General features: G+C 35.5%; 1 protein-coding gene across 1 annotated transcript in view; it reads right to left on the bottom strand.

Annotated features, from left to right (window-relative positions):
* Positions 1-19,929, bottom strand: part of LOC149807332 (methionine--tRNA ligase, mitochondrial-like) — an 87,022-nt gene that overhangs the window by 26,019 nt on the left and 41,074 nt on the right. Inside the window, exons 7-9 of the mRNA XM_089965457.1 lie at positions 11,413-11,540; positions 6,542-6,651; positions 5,018-5,117 (exon numbers count right to left, since the gene is read on the bottom strand). Coding sequence (XP_089821583.1) covers positions 5,018-5,117; positions 6,542-6,651; positions 11,413-11,540 — 338 coding nt within the window. The remainder of the gene's footprint in view (positions 1-5,017; positions 5,118-6,541; positions 6,652-11,412; positions 11,541-19,929) is intronic.

The following is a 19,929-nucleotide window of genomic DNA, read 5'->3' on the forward strand; positions in this document are numbered from 1 at the left end:
TTGATTTATGTATACTGTAAAATATTTTGAAACAGTGAGTTCTGTTTGTCCAATGCTGCACATGCGAAATGCTTTCGTGGGAAGAATTGAATACTTTCAGCGTACAGACGATGTATGGCGACATTGTCTATGTATAAATGCCTCACCGTAAATCTTCACATTACAGGACATCAGTGAGCGGTCTACTTTAAGGACATGCACATCATCAGCTGTAGAGGTATGTGAGTTATTTATTAATTTCATGTGTATAACTATTGTACTACCACATTTATTTTTTTATATTTTCTATGTAGCTTCAGCTTATGTAGTATAATTGAAATATTTTCTGTTCTTGTTTGTGACTTAGCAAGAGATTTATACTAGCAATATAAAGTTGCATTTATAAGAAACATTTTAGTACTGTATGATTTTTATCGGGCATGGGTAGGTTTACATCTGAACCCGTGCATTGTTTTGTAACTATTGTGCTGATAATGTAATCTGTATAACTTACAGTATGCACCATTACATTTTATTGTATATGCTTGTGTCATGCATAGTACACGGTGTTAGATGTATTTTTAGCTGATTGGAGTTTCCACTGTAGAGCTAATCAGAGGTGATGTGGTACCAGCTGTAGAGCTAACCAAAGAAGTTGACCATAGCAGCTATAAAGCTGAGCCATATCAGCCATAGACCCGAGTTAACAGTGTTGCTGGTCGAGTAACAGGTGATCAGGCATTGCTGACCGATTGGTAGGCGCTAATTGCTTGACTGACCTAGGAAATGAATGGTGGTTGGTGACTACCTGGAATACTGACTGCTTGATTGACCAGTGTGCTGGTGATGGAGTGTGTAACTCCATAAATGTAATCTTTAAGCCATGGGCTAATTTTGGGGGGTGTAATACCCAGTGTTTTGGTATTGTAAAGATATTTGGTATATCTGTCCCTTTGTTTTCATCATTTTACTATCTGAGTAAAATACCTCAATTTTTCACTAGCTATGTGAATACATTTTTACAATATGAGTAAAGTACATCTTTTACTATTTGAATAAAACACATCATTCTTTTCATCGCGTGAAATCACTGTGAATCATTCACCTTTGTCATTGTACTCGGTAAGGTCGTTTATTTGTATTTTCATTTGTTGCATTATTAGGTTCGTGAGGATTATGTTAATTTGTCCAATATTTGGATCTTATACGCGCATGTATTAATCATAATTTCTTTTCACATTCAAGTCATTCATCATTATACATTGCATTTGTATCACCATCAAAAGTGTTCTGTTGTAAATCTGAAATCCTACCCAGTTATCTTGTTACACTTCCAACCTGACTGGTTAATCCCTGACACTACAGATGCTATGAAAACCCAAGATTATTTCAAATCTGTTGGTCAACAAGCACATCATAAAACATGCAGAAATAAAGTAAATAAAATGATCAATGGGGCAAACTAGAACTACCATCAATAACCTTTAGAAAATAATTGCAATTCTATGAAGAAAGTTATTAACTAATTGGATGCAGGTAAATATTCCACAAGGTCATCCAAAATCCAACAACTTGGCCAGGAAGGCTAGATTATTAATGGGGATGTTGGAATAGCAAACACCTTTAATGAATGTTTGGTTAGTACAGCTTCCAAAATTAAGGAAACCATTATAAACTAAGAAATTCAAGCCAATACAAACTTTTGTACCTTTAAACATCAAATGAAAAGGCTATACAATTTGTACAAACTACTAAGAGTGAAAGCAACAAGCCTGGATAATAGTGAACCTAAGAGATTTTGAAAATTTGGTATCTGACAGCATATCTTACATATGTAATCTAAGAATCTTGAGAAGCTCTAACTGCTTTACAACATTAGACAACACCTATAAGATGAAAAACATATAAAACAAAAACAAACACCATGAAATTAGAAAACATAAAAAACATGTTGAGAATATTTAAGGTATGAAACATTATTAGGTCTTTAAGTTTGTTATTGCAGTCGAAATAGGTGAGTTTTAAGAGCACTCTCGAATACTAATAATAATAATAATAACAATGAGGACTTTGTATATCACCTAATCTTTAGAAGCTCTAAGTGCTTTACAACATTAGACAACACCTATAACATAAAAAAAACATATAATGATATTATTACAAAAAACAAACACCATGAAATTAGAAAACGTAAAAACATGTTGTAAATATTTAGGGTAGGGAACATTATTAGGTCTTTAAGTTTGTTCTTGCAGTCGAAAAAAGTGAGTTTTAAGAGCACTTTTGAATGGGATCACTGTGTCTTTGTGTCAAAGTTCAGTGGGCATTTCATTCCACATTGATGGGCCCTGGTATACAAAAGAACATTGTCCATATGACTTTATTTTCGTAGTAGGAATAATGAGTATACGATTGTCAGAAGAGGAGCATAAGTATCTTGCTGGTGTGTACACATGGGTGAGGTCAGATAGATATATTGGACTCGAGTCCTTCAGTGAAACGTAGCACAGCGAACAAATTTTGTGTTTGATTCTGGATCAAATGGATAGCCAGTGTAGGGTACACAGCAGCAGGGAGGTGTGCTCTGATCATGGTACTCTAAGTATGATCCAAGCAGCTGTGTTTTGAACTTTTTGAAGTTTCTGAAGTAGATACTGAGATGAACCAGACAGAGTTGAGTTACAATAGTCCAGTCTTGAAAGTAATAATGAACATACAAGTGTTTTAGTGGCATCAACTGAAAGATATTTGCGAATGGAGCTGATGCATCTCAGCTCAAGATATGCAGCCTTGTATATGTTCATGACATGTTGGTGCAGTGTTAGAGTACTGTCAAGAGTAACACCTAGGTTTCATACTGGCTATGTGAATTTAATGTTGGTGTGAATTTAATGTTAGTGTTACTAACATTTATTGTTTGAGGTAAAGGATGTGAATCAGAAAGTCTTTGTGTTGTGGTCAGAATGGCTTCAGTTTTATCATCATTCATCTGCAGCTTGTTACATGTCATCCATGATTTCACATCAGAAATGCACCTTTTTACACCTTGGATGGTAGCAACAACTTCAGTTGGGTGGATAGATTTGTATATTTGGGTGTCATCAGCATACAATTGGTGAGAAAATGGATGATGATCTATGACACTTGAGAGCAAATGAGTGTATATAATGAAGAGAACAAGTCCAAGAACAGACCCCTGTGGAACACCACAACATATATCAACTGAGCTGGAGTGTATTCCATTTGCAGATACAATTTGTGTCCTGTTGACCAAGTAGGACTTGAACCACAGTAAGGCTGTATCATGAATGCCAAATACATGCTGGAGATGGTGAAGTAATATATCATAGTCTACTGAGTCAAATGTTGCAGACAAATCAAGCAGGGTTAGGACTGTAATCTTTCTGCTATCCAAAGCAGAGAGAAGGTCATTAACTACTTTTAGAAGAGTAGTTTCAGTACTGTGGCAAGGGCAATATGCAGACTGTACATTGCTAAAAAGACTGTTTGAATTCAGATGAGATACAAGCTGGGATAGAACAACTTTTTCTAAGATTTCTGATATGAATGGGAGCTTAGAAACTGGGCAGTAGTTCTTTAAATCTTTATGGTTGAGTAATGGTTTCTTCAGCAGAGGCTTTACAATGGCAATTTTGAAAAAATGATGGGAATTCCCTGGATGAGAGATAGGTATTAATAACATCTCAGTTAGTGATGGCAATATTGGATCTAAGCACCCAAGCAGCAGTGATGTTGGAATTGGATCAAGTTCACATGACTTTGGTGCACTCATCATCATGATTGTACGTACTAAATCCATAGAAACAGGTTCAAATGCTGCTAACGGTTGCCACTGAAATTCTGTATCCCAACTGTTAGTGAAAATGAATCAAATGAAATTGTGTTGTCAAGCTTCTCTCTAATGATTTGTACTTTGTCACGGATGAAATTTGCAAACAGGTCTGGAAGGTCGACTGGAGAGAAGGTAGTTGGATGTGGTGTACATTTGTTCCTTGACATTAGCTTGCTAGTAATCTTGAAGTACTGTTTGCAGCTGAAACTTTCCTTGATCTTAGTACTGTAGGGGGCTGATTTCACTGCATGGACTATGCATATATTGTTTTTTTATATAACATAACATATTTTTTTTAATTTTCTTTTTTAATTGAATAAATTAAGAGCTGCAGGTGCCTTTCTCTACTGAGTGGCCACTTTGTACTATGTATTCAAATATGTATATAATAGTGGGCCACAAAAAGGATTATTTCCATGTAGGTAAATAAATTCCTTATTATTATTATTTTCTCAAAAGATGAATACTTGTGCCTCCAACCACCCAACTTGAATAGACCCTAATGAGACTTCAGCAATAAAAATCCTATAAAATATATGAGTTCTTACCAAAATGAGCAAATTTTATGATAATTCTAAATTTCCATGCACTAGCTGGCATTTGACAATAAAACAAAAATATATATTGAACTTTCATTTACTAATTTCAATTACAATGTTTTCATGTCAAGCATACTGCAATGTTATTTTGAGAAAAAAAATGGGATAAACATCTGTCTCTACATTTTATGTGGATTCATCTGAGTGTAAAAAAATGAGTGGCGTACATAAAATAGTAATATGCATTTAACCCGTAAATACCCCTAGTTAACTACAATTATTTTTAAAATCTACACTGCTACAACTGCAACAATACTGCTACTGTCATTTCAAAATCTACACAGCTACAACTGCTACAGTACTACTACTGTCATTTCAAAATCTACACAGCTACAACTGCTACAGTACTACTACTGTCATTTCAAAATCTACACAGCTACAACTGCTACAGTACTACTACTGTCATTTCAAAATCTACACAGCTACAACTGCTACAGTACTACTACTGTCATTTCAAAATCTACACAGCTACAACTGCTACAGTACTACTACTGTCATTTGTTTTTTGACATTTTACTACACATATTCTAAACCCTGTAGCAGATGTGAATTATACACATTCTACAAGAAAGAAGCAAAGTGATACCTTGACTCCATCCACTGTCCAGTGGGAGTGACAAAGAATCTGCCTGGGTGGTTCCAGGTTAGCTGCCATTAGAAATGCTGGCCAGTATATAGCATGGAATCTAAAACAAAAAAGCTCATTACAGTCCAACTGCCACAAAGACACTCATAGTTAAAAGTCAACTTTTTTAATAATCACTTTCTTTTTTATATGATCTTTAAGGCCAGATCACTGTAGAAATAAACATGCTTTATGCAACCACCTGTCTTAGATCATATTTTTCTAACTTTCCACAGGTGATGTTCAAGAATGGTTTGACAATATATGATCTATAAATTTGTCCCAGTGTTTTCTTTTGTCCAAAGAAAGATTTATCACTTGTTGATAGTGATGAGAGCATGTTAGCTCATCAAACCATACATAACATTTACAGCTAGATAATTTGTACAAAATCTTATGCTATAGTTCTAATTGGTATAATAATGTTATTTTTTAAAATAAAAGTCTTTTTATGAGTAATTTAGATCATTAACTTTATTCAAGTATTAAATACTGATCATCAGCAATAGCTGCACTGTATATTACTGACCATCAGCAATAGCTGCAGTGTATATTACTGACCATCAGCAATAGCTGCACTGTATATTACTGACCATCAGCAATAGCTGCAGTGTATATTACTCTTCCTGTACATTTGATTCCTGAGCTTAAGAGAAAATAAAAATTATCTAGCTTGTTACAGACCTATGCTACTAATTTAAGCCAGACTCCAGCAACTTACACAGATAAACTACGTATTATGTAATAAGCTGTCATAGATGTGTTTGAGAACTGTTTCACAAAAAATTATTAATAATTCTACAAAATTCAGAATGGCTGGCACCTCTATGCATGTACCAATGTTACGTACCATGGGGATAAAAAATGTAAATTTTCAACCTTTGCAACACACTACTACATTTCAATGACAAATGATGGTCAACATATAGAATGATAATGTCTTGAGCATAATCAATATATATCAATGCAAAAAACACAGAATCTAAAACTGACATCATTTGCCTGGATTCTCACGCACATAAAATAAAGAATGAAGCATCATAGACACTATACGAGTTGATTTTATTCCATTATGGCAAGGTCATATCCAAAAATCAGTGTCCCTACTTTCTGAAAAATAGAATAGGCTTACCCCTTTGTCTTATCATCAGAGAATTATCATACTTAAATTCTGCTGATGTGACTGTTACATCTAGTGTAACATCATTACAAGGTATAGGTTTCACATTATGATATGGGTACAGGTGTAAAAATATGACAGGGTACAGGTGTAACATTTTGACAGTATAAATGCAACATTAAGAGTACAGGTCTACATTTTAACTGATTACAGGTGGAACAATATGACAGAATACAGGTGAAACATGACACAGTACTGGTGAAGCAATATGACTGGATACAATGTTGTATCAATGACAACATTTGACACAAAAAATGTCAAATAAATTTTGACAATTTAAATTTTTTTTTACAAAATAGAGTTACCTCAATATATCTTTCCCAACTACATGGCAATTTGGTGGCCATGTGAAGCCAGGGTGTGGGTAACCTGCCACTGTTAGGTAGTTCACCAGGGCATCGAGCCATACATAGATCTATAAAAGTAAACAAAAAATAAAGGAAAATCCAGATATAGGAGTCTTTTGCAAAAAAAAGAATACTGTTTGGGGAATCCACAAAAGTATCACCAGTTGTCCATTAGAACTGTGCACAATAAGCCAAAAAAAATTTTTCAATATACAGTCTCAAGCATTTGGGGGCTCAAGATAAAGAAATGTAGAAATTTGCAAAAGTAGTGTTCTATGAAGAATTGTATCATATTGTGTTACTATGGATCACAAGAACAAATGCTTGCTATCTTAAATTTCCTCTATTTTCTCTTGAAAATGTTTCCTTACCTTTCTAAGTGACAGATGAGAAAAGTTTTCCCCATGTTGCCAGGGCTTTCCTGATAATAATATTTTCTCTGCTTGTATAAAAGTAATTATATAGACAAGTAGTAAAACCATAAAGAAGAGCAAGCACATCTTATTATACAAAGTTACTTAAACTTTTTACATAGAGAAATTGTTTATAGCCCAATAAGTTGATGACTAAACTAACTTAGGTACACAAAATTTTAATGACTTACGTGTCACTGTTTTGTTATTATGGGTATCATTGGTAGCATGGCTCTCCAGATTGGGCTTTACTTAAGTGTTAAATGAGTTCTGACCTGGATGAAATAATTTTACAACATTTTATCTCTTTCTTACAGATTTTTATAATACCTCACAGAAATATTCTGAATGTTATGTATGTACATATGTGTGTATGTGTATGTGTGTGTGTGTGTGTGTGTGTGTGTGTGTAAATATTCTCAAAAATGTCTTCTACTGTCAGTGGACACAGACAAGTTACACACTCTATAGCTGAGTTCCACCCTTCAGGAGAGGTACTGAATGAGTAAGGTATGTGTTTCCTGCACATGATCAGCACAATACCACTTCATCTATGGGATTTTAATGATGGATGCAATTCTCCAATAAGGGGTTTATGTTCATAAGTAGGTTTTCATTCCAGGAAGATCATGATAATTTATACAATACTTTAGGTCATTATATGGAATCTTTCATTTGAGGACTGGGGACTGCAGGGCAGCTTTGGCTCCATTATCTGCCCTTCCATTACCCTTCCTACCAATCTGACTAGGTAATAGTACAGAATACTTATTTTTGTTTCTGTGAGAATATTAATGGTTTTGCAAGGCTTTCAGAAAGAATCCAAAATAGATGATGAAATTGAGTCTGAGAAGTTATAGCTCAACAAAATTGGAATATGGCTAGAATTTCTGCAATAAAATGAAGGTTTTACTTAATAACTGTCTCAAGATGGTGCCATGGGGTTTTGCAATAGAAGCTCCAACTTTGTCTTCATCCTTTGAATCATCTGTGTACAGAATCATACAAACACAAATAGTGGGTCTCATTTCACTCAATTTACTCTGAAAAAAGATGTGGTTTGCTGAAGACTTTTTGAAAGGCAAAGATCCACTATTGGTGGAGTTAATATCCAAGACAGTGATTACGGAACAAAGAAATTTACTGTATTTCCAACACTGATTTTCCCATTTCTAGGCAAGAAAACATTCATAAGCCAAAAGGAGGAATCAAATTTGGTTTCTGAGTAAATGAAATTCAGTATTTGTGTTGAAGGAACCATATGGCAATGCAGCGTCATTTACATATGCCTAGAGCTCTGCCCATTTTGTTCCAGTTGATACCTGTTTGAGAACAAGATCAAATTAGTGAGGCTACCAATAGATATCTGCGTGGGTTCGAGTCCAGGATTTGGCCAATGTGGCTATGTGAGAAAGCTTGCCAGTAGCTTCTCGTGGGTTCTTCTAGGTGTTTTCCCGGGTTCTTCCTCCACCATTAATACTGGCTGCCATGCATAGCCTATCATGTGCTGAAAAATGGCATTAAACCCCACAACTACCACCAATAAAGTTATGAGGTTACCATAGGGAAATGAGAAATTTAAAGAAAATTTATGATGCAGACAGAAAAAAAGAGTAATGTCATATAAAAAGGAAAAACATACTCGCTTTTATAACTTTATTATATCAGTGAAATACTAAAGCAAATTTACACAAATGAGAAGACCAAGGGCTTCATTTCTTGTGGTTCTCAATCTATTTGAGATCATAAAATCAGTAACTGATGTCAATTAATGATAGACAACAAAGGGGTACTGGCACTGCCTTTCACTCAAAGCCAATATCAGGGTTCAAACAGTTAAACTGGCTTGGAGTGTTGTCAGAAACCAAAGACCAATCCATCAATTGTAATCAAAGAGAGATGCCTAAACAACGGCTTGTTAACAAGTATTACTTGTAATGGGCTGACATTACACTCTGCTTTAATCAGAAATGCAAAACTAAAACTGGATCATTGATGAACTATGAGTAGTCCATCTCTGTACTGAATTTTAACCTATATTATGGGCATTCAATAGTTAATATATGACAATATTGTGAAAATATGGTATGATACTTATGTGTTTAATCTACCGTATTTTATAATGGATTACATCTCTTTGTAGGATCAATTAAGGTATATCAATCAAAAAGATGCAGCAGTAATTGCTCAAGTGAATCAGATAAAATACTGGTAAATAAAATAGCAATGGACCAATGTATAAGATGTGACCTGGAAGAGAAGCGTATGGTTAAAAAAGATGAATATAGCAAAACATGTTAATATTTTTGGTGTGATTTTTTAGAAACAAACAATATACTTTGCACAAATACAGTACATGGGGTATAAGTCTGCCATACAGTCTGTAAATTGTAATCTCGTTAATTTTTCATCTAGTTCATTTTGGAGAATCAGAAAATAAAAATACATATAAATGCATACAAAATAATGATAAAAGTATAACATAAAAGCAATCAAATAAGTTTATAAATTTATAACAATTGATTGACACGGTAACTGAACAAGAATCATTACAGCTGTGTGACCTGTCTTTTTGATTTTGCGAGTTACATCTTGTAATCAGAGTATTACTGGTACTTAATGCAACTTCAATGAAATGACCCATATATAAGTTGATTCTGTGTATAAGATGAAGCCCAGTCTTCCAGGCAAAAAGCATAGACTTTTACAGACTGGAAAATATGGCAAATATTCAAACCATTAATATGTTTCTGTTTGTAATTAATCTGCAACAATTTTGAAAGCATAAAATGAATTTGTGCCTATTTTTATGAATATTGCTGTTTCTCTACTCCTGTCGGCAGGGTAGGTTGTCTTCAGTGTTTGATGTTTGTCAACATGGACTATGCCATTTGTGGTAATATGTAATTACAAAAGGTTTAAAGAGATTAACTGATTATGGCTAGACTGCTACAAAGCTCAATCATTATTAAACAAAGTCAATTGCTTTCAGAGTTTAAAATTTGTCAAGACATCTAAGCCCTCATTGCTAAAAGACCAAACTCTAACCAAATGAAATATCTCATACAATTCTATGATGGATGGAATCAAGTTCAAAGGACACAGATATACATTCCGCATAGGTAGCAAGAATGACGATACATGTAATGAAGCATACTATGTTTTGTATATTTAATTTGTATTGTGTTGGCTTCTCTCCATGATTATATATATTTTTTAACGTATCAATATTGTGTGACAAGTCAATAACTGAGTTTAAGGCCTACCTGACTACTCATTTTTTTATATAAACAACATATTACATTGCTAATATTTCTCTGTGAATTTGGATTATATATTGTTAAGATCATTATTAATTAGACATAAAGAAATTACTCATCTTGAGTTCAAGGTCTAGCAATACTTAGAAATGAAGAACATTCAAGATGCCAGTTGTTTACCAATCTGATGGAAAAATGACCCTCATCCTGGTTCTATTACAGTGTGACTTAGCTGACTCAAAATAATGTTCCCTGATTTGGAAATAACACTAAAGTTCTCATAAAACCAAACACTATTCACACAGTGACCCAAGCTTTGAATCCTCATGAGGATAAGAAACCTGAAGGCTTGCACTGTAATGAAAGATTTGCTATTCTCAATGAAAATCATTGCTCTTCTGAAGCCAAAACTCTCAACCAAATTTTGAAAAAATCTCCTTACTTGTCCTAAGCTGACTTGAAAAACTTGAACACGGCACCTTAACAATGGTGACAACATTCCTACAATTCACAAGCAAGACTCTGAGTTAGTCCAATTTTGTAAAATCAATGTTTACTGCACAGCTCAAAATGATGTTACCATTATATGAAGACAATATCTATATGAACATCATTTTTATATAGACGTATCATAGCTCAATGAATTCTGAAATAGATTAATATATAAAATTATGTGGGTACACTTCTAATGTCTCTTATGTAATTTTGAAAAAAACAACAATAATACTACAATGAAAGAAAATTATAAATTCAGTGAAAAGTATACAAGACCATGTGAAATCTTTAACAATCTATGACCTATCATAATTGGACCACAAAGGCTGTGGGAAAACTTTCTCTATATCTGAATAACAAGAGCCATTGATCTTCAAAACTGCAAATTCTTATGAATTTTTGAAAATATTCATTCAAGTATTATTTTGTTTAGAAATAGTGAAAAGTGTATTTGTGATATTTTTCAATGTAATGACCTTTACTTGGGATAGATATTCAATAAAAGTAGTACAGCATAATGTACACCAACCAATGCATTTTTATTTAGAGGTCTGAATTGGTTGTATGATCACCTATGTAAAATATATATTTTTCAAAAAGGTAAATGCTCCACAATTTCTGAATGAAATATAATACAGAAAAGACTACAAATCCTACTCACAGTTTGGGTGTCATCACTTGGTACAGGGATTCCCCATGACAGCCGATCCCTCTGACGTGATACAGACAAATCTGGCAAATCCTGTAACAAGTTCCGCACAGATCCCTCAAATGTCTGGGGCTGGATAACTGCAAGGGGAATAACTTTAACTGCCAGTTGAATAAGAAGATTGCCAAGGGACAACAACAATCCCATCTTTGTTAGTGATGTGAACAATAATAATAATAACAATAATAATTATTATTATTATTATTTAATAGAGTACTTAATCTTTACAAAAGCTCTTAGTGCTTTACACATCAAGTTAACACATTAGAGCAAAATAACAATTTGCATACAGACAACATAAAACAAATGAAAATGTATCACAAACACTATAAAAAAACAAATGAACTATTATCTAAAATAACAATATAAAACATAAATAGGTTTACAAAAATAACCTAAACAAACAAAATGAGTTTAAAATAAATTTTCAACCTGAAAATAATGACAAATGGATGAATATCTAATCTATTCTTGCTTATGGAAAAGATGTCTTGAGAATGTGATCATGATGTCTTTGTGTCTGAGATTAAGAGGCAGCATGGCCCTGATATGCAAATTAACATTGTCAACAACCCTTGGCAAGCAAAGATGCACCAAGCTACATTTGTAAATTAACATTGTCAACAACCCTAGGCAAGCAAAGATGCTACAAGCCACATTTGCAAATTAACATCGTCAACAACCCTTGGCAAGCAAAGATGCTACAAGCTACATTTGTAAATTAACATTGTCAACAACCCTAGGCAAGCAAAGATGCTACAAGCCACATTTGCAAATTAACATTGTCAACAACCCTTGGCCAGCAAAGATGCTACAAGCCACATTGCAAATTAACATTGTCAACAACCCTTGGCAAGCAAAGATGCTACAAGCCACATTGCAAATTAACATTGTCAACAACCCTTGGCAAGTAAAGATGCTACAAGCCACATTTGCAAATTAACATTGTCAACAACCCTTGGCCAGCAAAGATGCTACAAGCCACATTGCAAATTAACATTGTCAACAACCCTTGGCAAGCAAAGATGCTACAAGCCACATTGCAAATTAACATTGTCAACAACCCTTGGCAAGCAAAGATGCTACAAGCCACATTGCAAATTAACATTGTCAACAACCCCTGGCAAGCAAAGATGCTACAAGCCACATTTGCAAATTAACATTGTCAACAACCCCTGGCAAGCAAAGATGTTACAAGCCACATTTGCAAATTAACATTGTCAACAACCCTTGGCAAGCAAAGATGCTACAAGCCACATTTGCAAATTAACATTGTCAACAACCCTAGGCAAGCAAAGATGCTACAAGCCACATTTGCAAATTAACATTGTCAACAACCCTTGGCAAGCAAAGATGTTACAAGCCACATTGCAAATTAACATTGTCAACAACCCTTGGCAAGCAAAGATGCTACAAGCCACATTGCAAATTAACATTGTCAACAACCCTTGGCAAGCAAAGATGCTACAAGCCACATTGCAAATTAACATTGTCAACAACCCTTGGCAAGCAAAGATGCTACAAGCCACATTTGCAAATTAACATTGTCAACAACCCTTGGCAAGCAAAGATGCTACAAGCCACATTTGCAAATTAACATTGTCAACAACCCTTGGCAAGCAAAGATGCTACAAGCCACATTTGCAAATTAACATTGTCAACAACCCTTGGCAAGCAAAGATGCTACAAGCCACATTTGCAAATTAACATTGTCAACAACCCTTGGCAAGCAAAGATGCTACAAGCCACATTTGCAAATTAACATTGTCAACAACCCTAGGCAAGCAAAGATGCTACAAGCCACATTTGCAAATTAACACTGTCAACAACCCTAGGCAAGCAAAGATGCTACAAGCCACATTTGCAAATTAACATTGTCAACAACCCTAGGCAAGCAAAGATGCTACAAGCCACATTTGCAAAATAACATTGTCAACAACCCTTGGCAAGCAAACATGCTACAAGCCACATTTGCAAATTAACATTGTCAACAACCCTTGGCAAGCAAACATGCTACAAGCCACATTTGCAAATTAACATTGTCAACAACCCTAGGCAAGCAAAGATGCTACAAGCCACATTTGCAAATTAACATTGTCAACAACCCTTGGCAAGCAAAGATGCTACAAGCCACATCTGCAAATTAACATTGTCAACAACCCTTGGCAAGCAAAGATGCTACAAGCCACATTTGCAAATTAACATTGTCAACAACCCTAGGCAAGCAAAGATGCTACAAGCCACATTTGCAAATTAACATTGTCAACAACCCTAGGCAAGCAAAGATGCTACAAGCCACATCTGCAAATTAACATTGTCAACAACCCTTGGCAAGCAAAGATGCTACAAGCCACATTTGCAAATTAACATTGTCAACAACCCTAGGCAAGCAAAGATGCTACAAGCCACATATGCAAATTAACATTGTCAACAACCCTAGGCAAGCAAAGATGCTACAAGCCACATTTGCAAATTAACATTGTCAACAACCCTAGGCAAGCAAAGATGCTACAAGCCACATTTGCAAATTAACATTGTCAACAACCCTTGGCAAGCAAAGATGCTACAAGCCACATATGCAAATTAACATTGTCAACAACCCTAGGCAAGCAAAGATGCTACAAGCCACATATGCAAATTAACATTGTCAACAACCCTAGGCAAGCAAAGATGCTACAAGCCACATTTGCAAATTAACATTGTCAACAACCCTTGGCAAGCAAACATGCTACAAGCCACATTTGCAAATTAACATTGTCAACAACCCTAGGCAAGCAAAGATGCTACAAGCCACATTTGCAAATTAACATTGCCAACAACCCTTGGCAAGCAAAGATGCTACAAGCCACATCTGCAAATTAACATTGTCAACAACCCTTGGCAAGCAAACATGCTACAAGCCACATCTGCAAATTAACACTGTCAACAACCCTTGGCAAGCAAACATGCTACAAGCCACATTTGCAAATTAACATTGTCAACAACCCTTGGCAAGCAAAGATGCTACAAGCCACATCTGCAAATTAACATTGTCAACAACCCTTGGCAAGCAAAGATGCTACAAGCCACATCTGCAAATTAACATTGTCAACAACCCTTGGCAAGCAAAGATGCTACAAGCCACATTTGCAAATTAACATTGTCAACAACCCTAGGCAAGCAAAGATGCTACAAGCCACATTTGCAAATTAACATTGTCAACAACCCTTGGCAAGCAAAGATGCTACAAGCCACATCTGCAAATTAACATTGTCAACAACCCTTGGCAAGCAAAGATGCTACAAGCCACATCTGCAAATTAACATTGTCAACAACCCTTGGCAAGCAAACATGCTACAAGCCACATATGCAAATTAACATTGTCAACAACCCTTGGCAAGCAAAGATGCTACAAGCCACATTTGCAAATTAACATTGTCAACAACCCTAGGCAAGCAAAGATGCTACAAGCCACATATGCAAATTAACATTGTCAACAACCCTAGGCAAGCAAAGATGCTACAAGCCACATTTGCAAATTAACATTGTCAACAACCCTAGGCAAGCAAAGATGCTACAAGCCACATTTGCAAATTAACATTGTCAACAACCCTAGGCAAGCAAAGACGCTATAAGCCACATTTGCAAATTAACATTGTCAACAACCCTAAGCAAGCAAAGATGCTACAAGCCACATTTGCAAATTAACATTGTCAACAACCCTAGGCAAACAAAGATGCTACAAGCCACATTTGCAAATTAACATTGTCAACAACCCTTGGCAAGCAAAGATGCTACAAGCCACATTGCAAATTAACATTGTCAACAACCCTAGGCAAGCAAAGATGCTACAAGCCACATTTGCAAATTAACATTGTCAACAACCCTAGGCAAGCAAAGATGCTACAAGCCACATTTGCAAATTAACATTGTCAACAACCCTAGGCAAGCAAAGATGCTACAAGCCACATTTGCAAATTAACATTGTCAACAACCCTAGGCAAGCAAAGATGCTACAAGCCACATTTGCAAATTAACATTGTCAACAACCCTTGGCAAGCAAAGATGCTACAAGCCACATTGCAAATTAACATTGTCAACAACCCTAAGCAAGCAAAGATGCTACAAGCCACATTTGCAAATTAACATTGTCAACAACCCTAGGCAAGCAAAGATGCTACAAGCCACATATGCAAATTAACATTGTCAACAACCCTAGGCAAGCAAAGATGCTACAAGCCACATTTGCAAAATTAACATTGTCAACAAGTATAGACAAGCAAAGATGCTACAAGCCACATATGCAAATTAACATTGTCAACAACCCTAGGCAAGCAAAGATGCTACAAGCCACATTTGCAAATTAACATTGTCAACAAGTATAGGCAAGCAAAGATGCTACAAGCCACATTTGCAAATTAACATTGTCAACAAGTATAGGCAAGCAAAGATGCTACAAGCCACATATGCAAATTAACATTGTCAACAACACTAGACAAGCAAAGATGCTACAAGCCACATATGCAAATTAACATTGTCAACAACCCTAGGCAAGCAAAGATGCTACAAGCCACATTTGCAAATTAACATTGTCAACAAGTATAGGCAAGCAAAGATGCTACAAGCCACATTTGCAAATTAACATTGTCAACAAGTATAGGCAAGCAAAGATGCTACAAGCCACATTTGCAAATTAACATTGTCAACAACCCTTGGCAAGCAAAGATGCTACAAGCCACATTTGCAAATTAACATTGTCAACAACACTAGACAAGCAAAGATACTACAAGCCACATTTGTAAAAATTTTTTATTGAGTACAGAACTCCAACTCAGTCTCAAACACCAAATGAGCACTTATAGCATCTTTACACAGAATACAATCTGAATTATTTTATAATTTATTAACTTTACTCTGAAAAAGTGCTCCACACACAACACTCCCTTGCTATAACTTGCAAACCTGTTTATAACATAGGGGCAGATGTGGATTCCATTTTATTCTTATAATAAAAATACCCCAAAAATAGACCCTTATTTGTTGATGTAAATAAACTCATCATCAATGTGGTAAATTAATATATTCCTCGTATTACCATCAGATGGTTATTGCTTAGAAATTTTAAACAACATGATAAAAATCTGCAACTTTTATTAATAAGTTATACATTTTATTAAAGTTTTTTTAAAAGAAATTCTTACTACACTCTGAGTAACAATATAAATTACCACAAATCTATCAATCAAAATGTTAGTAATGCTGACTGGTGACAACACTTTAAGAAATAAATTCTAGTTAAATAAGTCTTGCCATGAGAAATTCATGTTTCAGTTTATCTTTTAATTTAGTTTTAGTGTAATCATCATAAATGTGATAAGCCCTCTTATATTCAAATATGACAAATATTACTCTACAATCACAGCGATGCCTACGAGTGATTCCACAAGAACCAAATGATCTATGACTTGGCGTAGTATTTGTTGCATGGTTACAATCAATTAGGTAATTATGCTTTTGTATCAAATCAAGTAAAGAAGGTTGAATAAATAGTTAAAAGACATATAAATCAAACCGGTGAAAGAGCTAGCAGTCACGATCATAGCATGTGAATTCACTTCAATTGACCAATCAAACCCTGTTTATGTAAGTAACATAAATTTAACTGAAATATCTGACATTAATTAGTGATTTATCCTACATAGTACAGATGTGATCAAGGATAAAAAGGAAGCCAAGCAAAATGTGTACTCTATGCATTGAAAGTTTAGTTTCATAGATTCAGTTCATTAGGAAAAAATGAGTTTCAACCTTTGTAGTAACTAAAAATTCCCCAAATGATACTTTGAGCTTTGCTCAAAGATGAGCAGAAAGTTTGCAAGAGATACTTCTGACCACACATTGTTTGAACTAGTCCAAACCACACTCACACTGGAGCAAAGGTCAGTCCATTTTTCTGCCTATACCGCCTGCCGCCTAGTAGAAAAAAACAAGCTGGCTGACTCTCTCTTTTTGGAGCAGTTTCCGAATCTCCTGGACTATAGAAATTTGATAGGTGGCAACCTGATTATTCTTGGAGATTTCAACTTTCACTTTGACTGTCCCGGAAACCCAAATACATCAAAACTCATAGATTCCATTAATGTTTTCAACCTCAAACAATCAGTTAACCAACCCACCCATAAACATGGTCACGTTTTAGACTGGATTCATCATAGACCTGATGATAACATTCTACGGTCCTCCCTGGTATCCCATGAACTTGCATCAGATCACGTCTGCATTATATGCCATCTTGACGTATCAGTCCCTAACCCTCCACCTTTATCTGCTACTAAGAGAAATCTCTGTATGATAAATAGAACCAAACTAATGCACGACATCCAAGCTAACCTAACAACTTGCTTACCTTCTACCACAGAACAACTTGATAACTGCCTGCATTCACTGCTTGACAAACATGCCCCAGCTACCAAGTCGAGAGTATCAATTCAAAAGTGTTCTCCATGGTATAGCAGTGTTAGGGACCAGCTTTGCACTGCTAAAAGAGACCGCCGTAAAGCTGAGAGGCTTTGGCTTTCCACGAGACTCACTATTCATAAGCAAATCTATGAAGCCGCTAAAAAGAATGTCACAAATATAGTCCATGCAGTGAAATAAGCCCACTACACTACTAAGATCATGGAAAGTTCCAGCTGCAAAAAGCTTTTCGAGATTACTAACAAGCTAATGTCAAGGAACAAATCTACACCACTTCCAACTACCTTCTCTCCAGTCAACCTTCTGGACATGTTTGCAAATTTCTTCCGTGACAAAGTACAAACCATTAGAGATAAGCTTTACACGACAACTTCAATTGACTCGTCGTCACCATACAGTTGGGAAACAGAATTTGAGCGGCAACCATTAGCAGCGTTTGAAACTGTCTCTATGGATTTAGTACATACAATCCTGATGAAGAGTGCACCAAAGTCATCTGAACTTGATCCAATTCCAACATCACTGCTGCTTGAGTGCTTAGATCCAGTATTGCCTTCACTAGCTGATGTTATTAATACCTCTCTCTCATCTGGGGAATTCCCATCATTTTTCAAAACTGCCATTGTAAAGCCTCTGCTGAAGAAACCAACACTAGACCATAACGATTTAAAGAACTACCGCCCAGTTTCTAATCTCCCATTCATATAAAAAATCTTAGAAAAGGTTGTTCTATCCCAGTTTGTATCTCATCTAAATTCAAAGTCTTTGTAGCAATGTACAATCTGCATATCGCATTTGCCACAGTACTGAAACTACTCTTCTGAAAGTAGTTAATGACATTCTTTCTGCGTTGGATAGCGGAAAGATTACAGTCCTCATCCTCCTTGATTTGTCTGCAGCATTTGACACAATAGACCATGATATATTACTTCACCATCTCTAGCATGTATTTGGCATTCATGATACAGACTTACTGTGGTTCAAGTCCTACTTGGTCAACAGGACACAAATTTATCTGCGAATGGAATACAGTCCAGCCCAGTTGATCTATGTTGTGGTGTTCCACAGGGGTCTGTTCTTGGACCTGTTCTCTTTATTCTGTACACTCAGTCGCTCCCAAGTGTCATAGATCATCATCCATTGTCTCACCAATTGTATGCTGATGACACCCAAATATACAAATCTATCCACCCAACTGAAGTTGTTGCTACCATCCAAGGTGTAGAGAGGTGCATTTCTGATGTGAAATCATGGATGACATGTAACAAGCTGCAGATGAATGATCATAAAACTGAGGCCATTCTGATCACAACACAAAGACTTTCTCATTCACATCCTTTACCTCAAACAATAAATATCAGCAACACCAACATTAAATTCACACAATCAGTACGAAACCTAGGTGTTACTCTGGACAGTACTCTCACACTGCACCAACATGTCATGAACATATGCAAGGCTGCATATCTTGAGCTGAGACATTATACAGTACTCCCTCAATATAATTCAGTCAATGGGAACAATGCAATATATTGCCTTATAATGAAGTACATTATACAGTACTCCCTCAATATATCACTATCAATGGGAACCTTGGAATATACTGCCTTATAATTAAGTACATTATACAGTATTCCCTATGTATAATTATATTAATGGGAGGCTTGGAATATACTGCCCTATAACTAAGTACATTATACAGTACTCCCTCCATATAATTCAGTCAATGGGAACAATGTAATATATTGCCTTATAATGAAGTACATTATACAGTACTCCCTCAATATAATGCTGTCAATGGGAACCATGGAATAAACTGCCTGAAAATAAAACTGTCTGATAATGAAGTACATTATACAGTAATCCCTCATGATAAGTGTCCATGGGTTCCACAGAATTCATTGCCTTATAGTGAGAATGCCTTATAATAAAGTACATTATATACACAATATCTACCACTTAACCACAGAATGAAATTGGGATTAATTACCATACTGGCTTTGTAACAAAGAA

The sequence above is a fragment of the Sinohyriopsis cumingii genome, chromosome 1 (genome assembly GCF_028554795.1).
Source record: "Sinohyriopsis cumingii isolate HCF-2022 chromosome 1, ASM2855479v2, whole genome shotgun sequence".
NCBI classification, from domain to species: Eukaryota; Metazoa; Mollusca; class Bivalvia; order Unionida; family Unionidae; genus Sinohyriopsis; species Sinohyriopsis cumingii.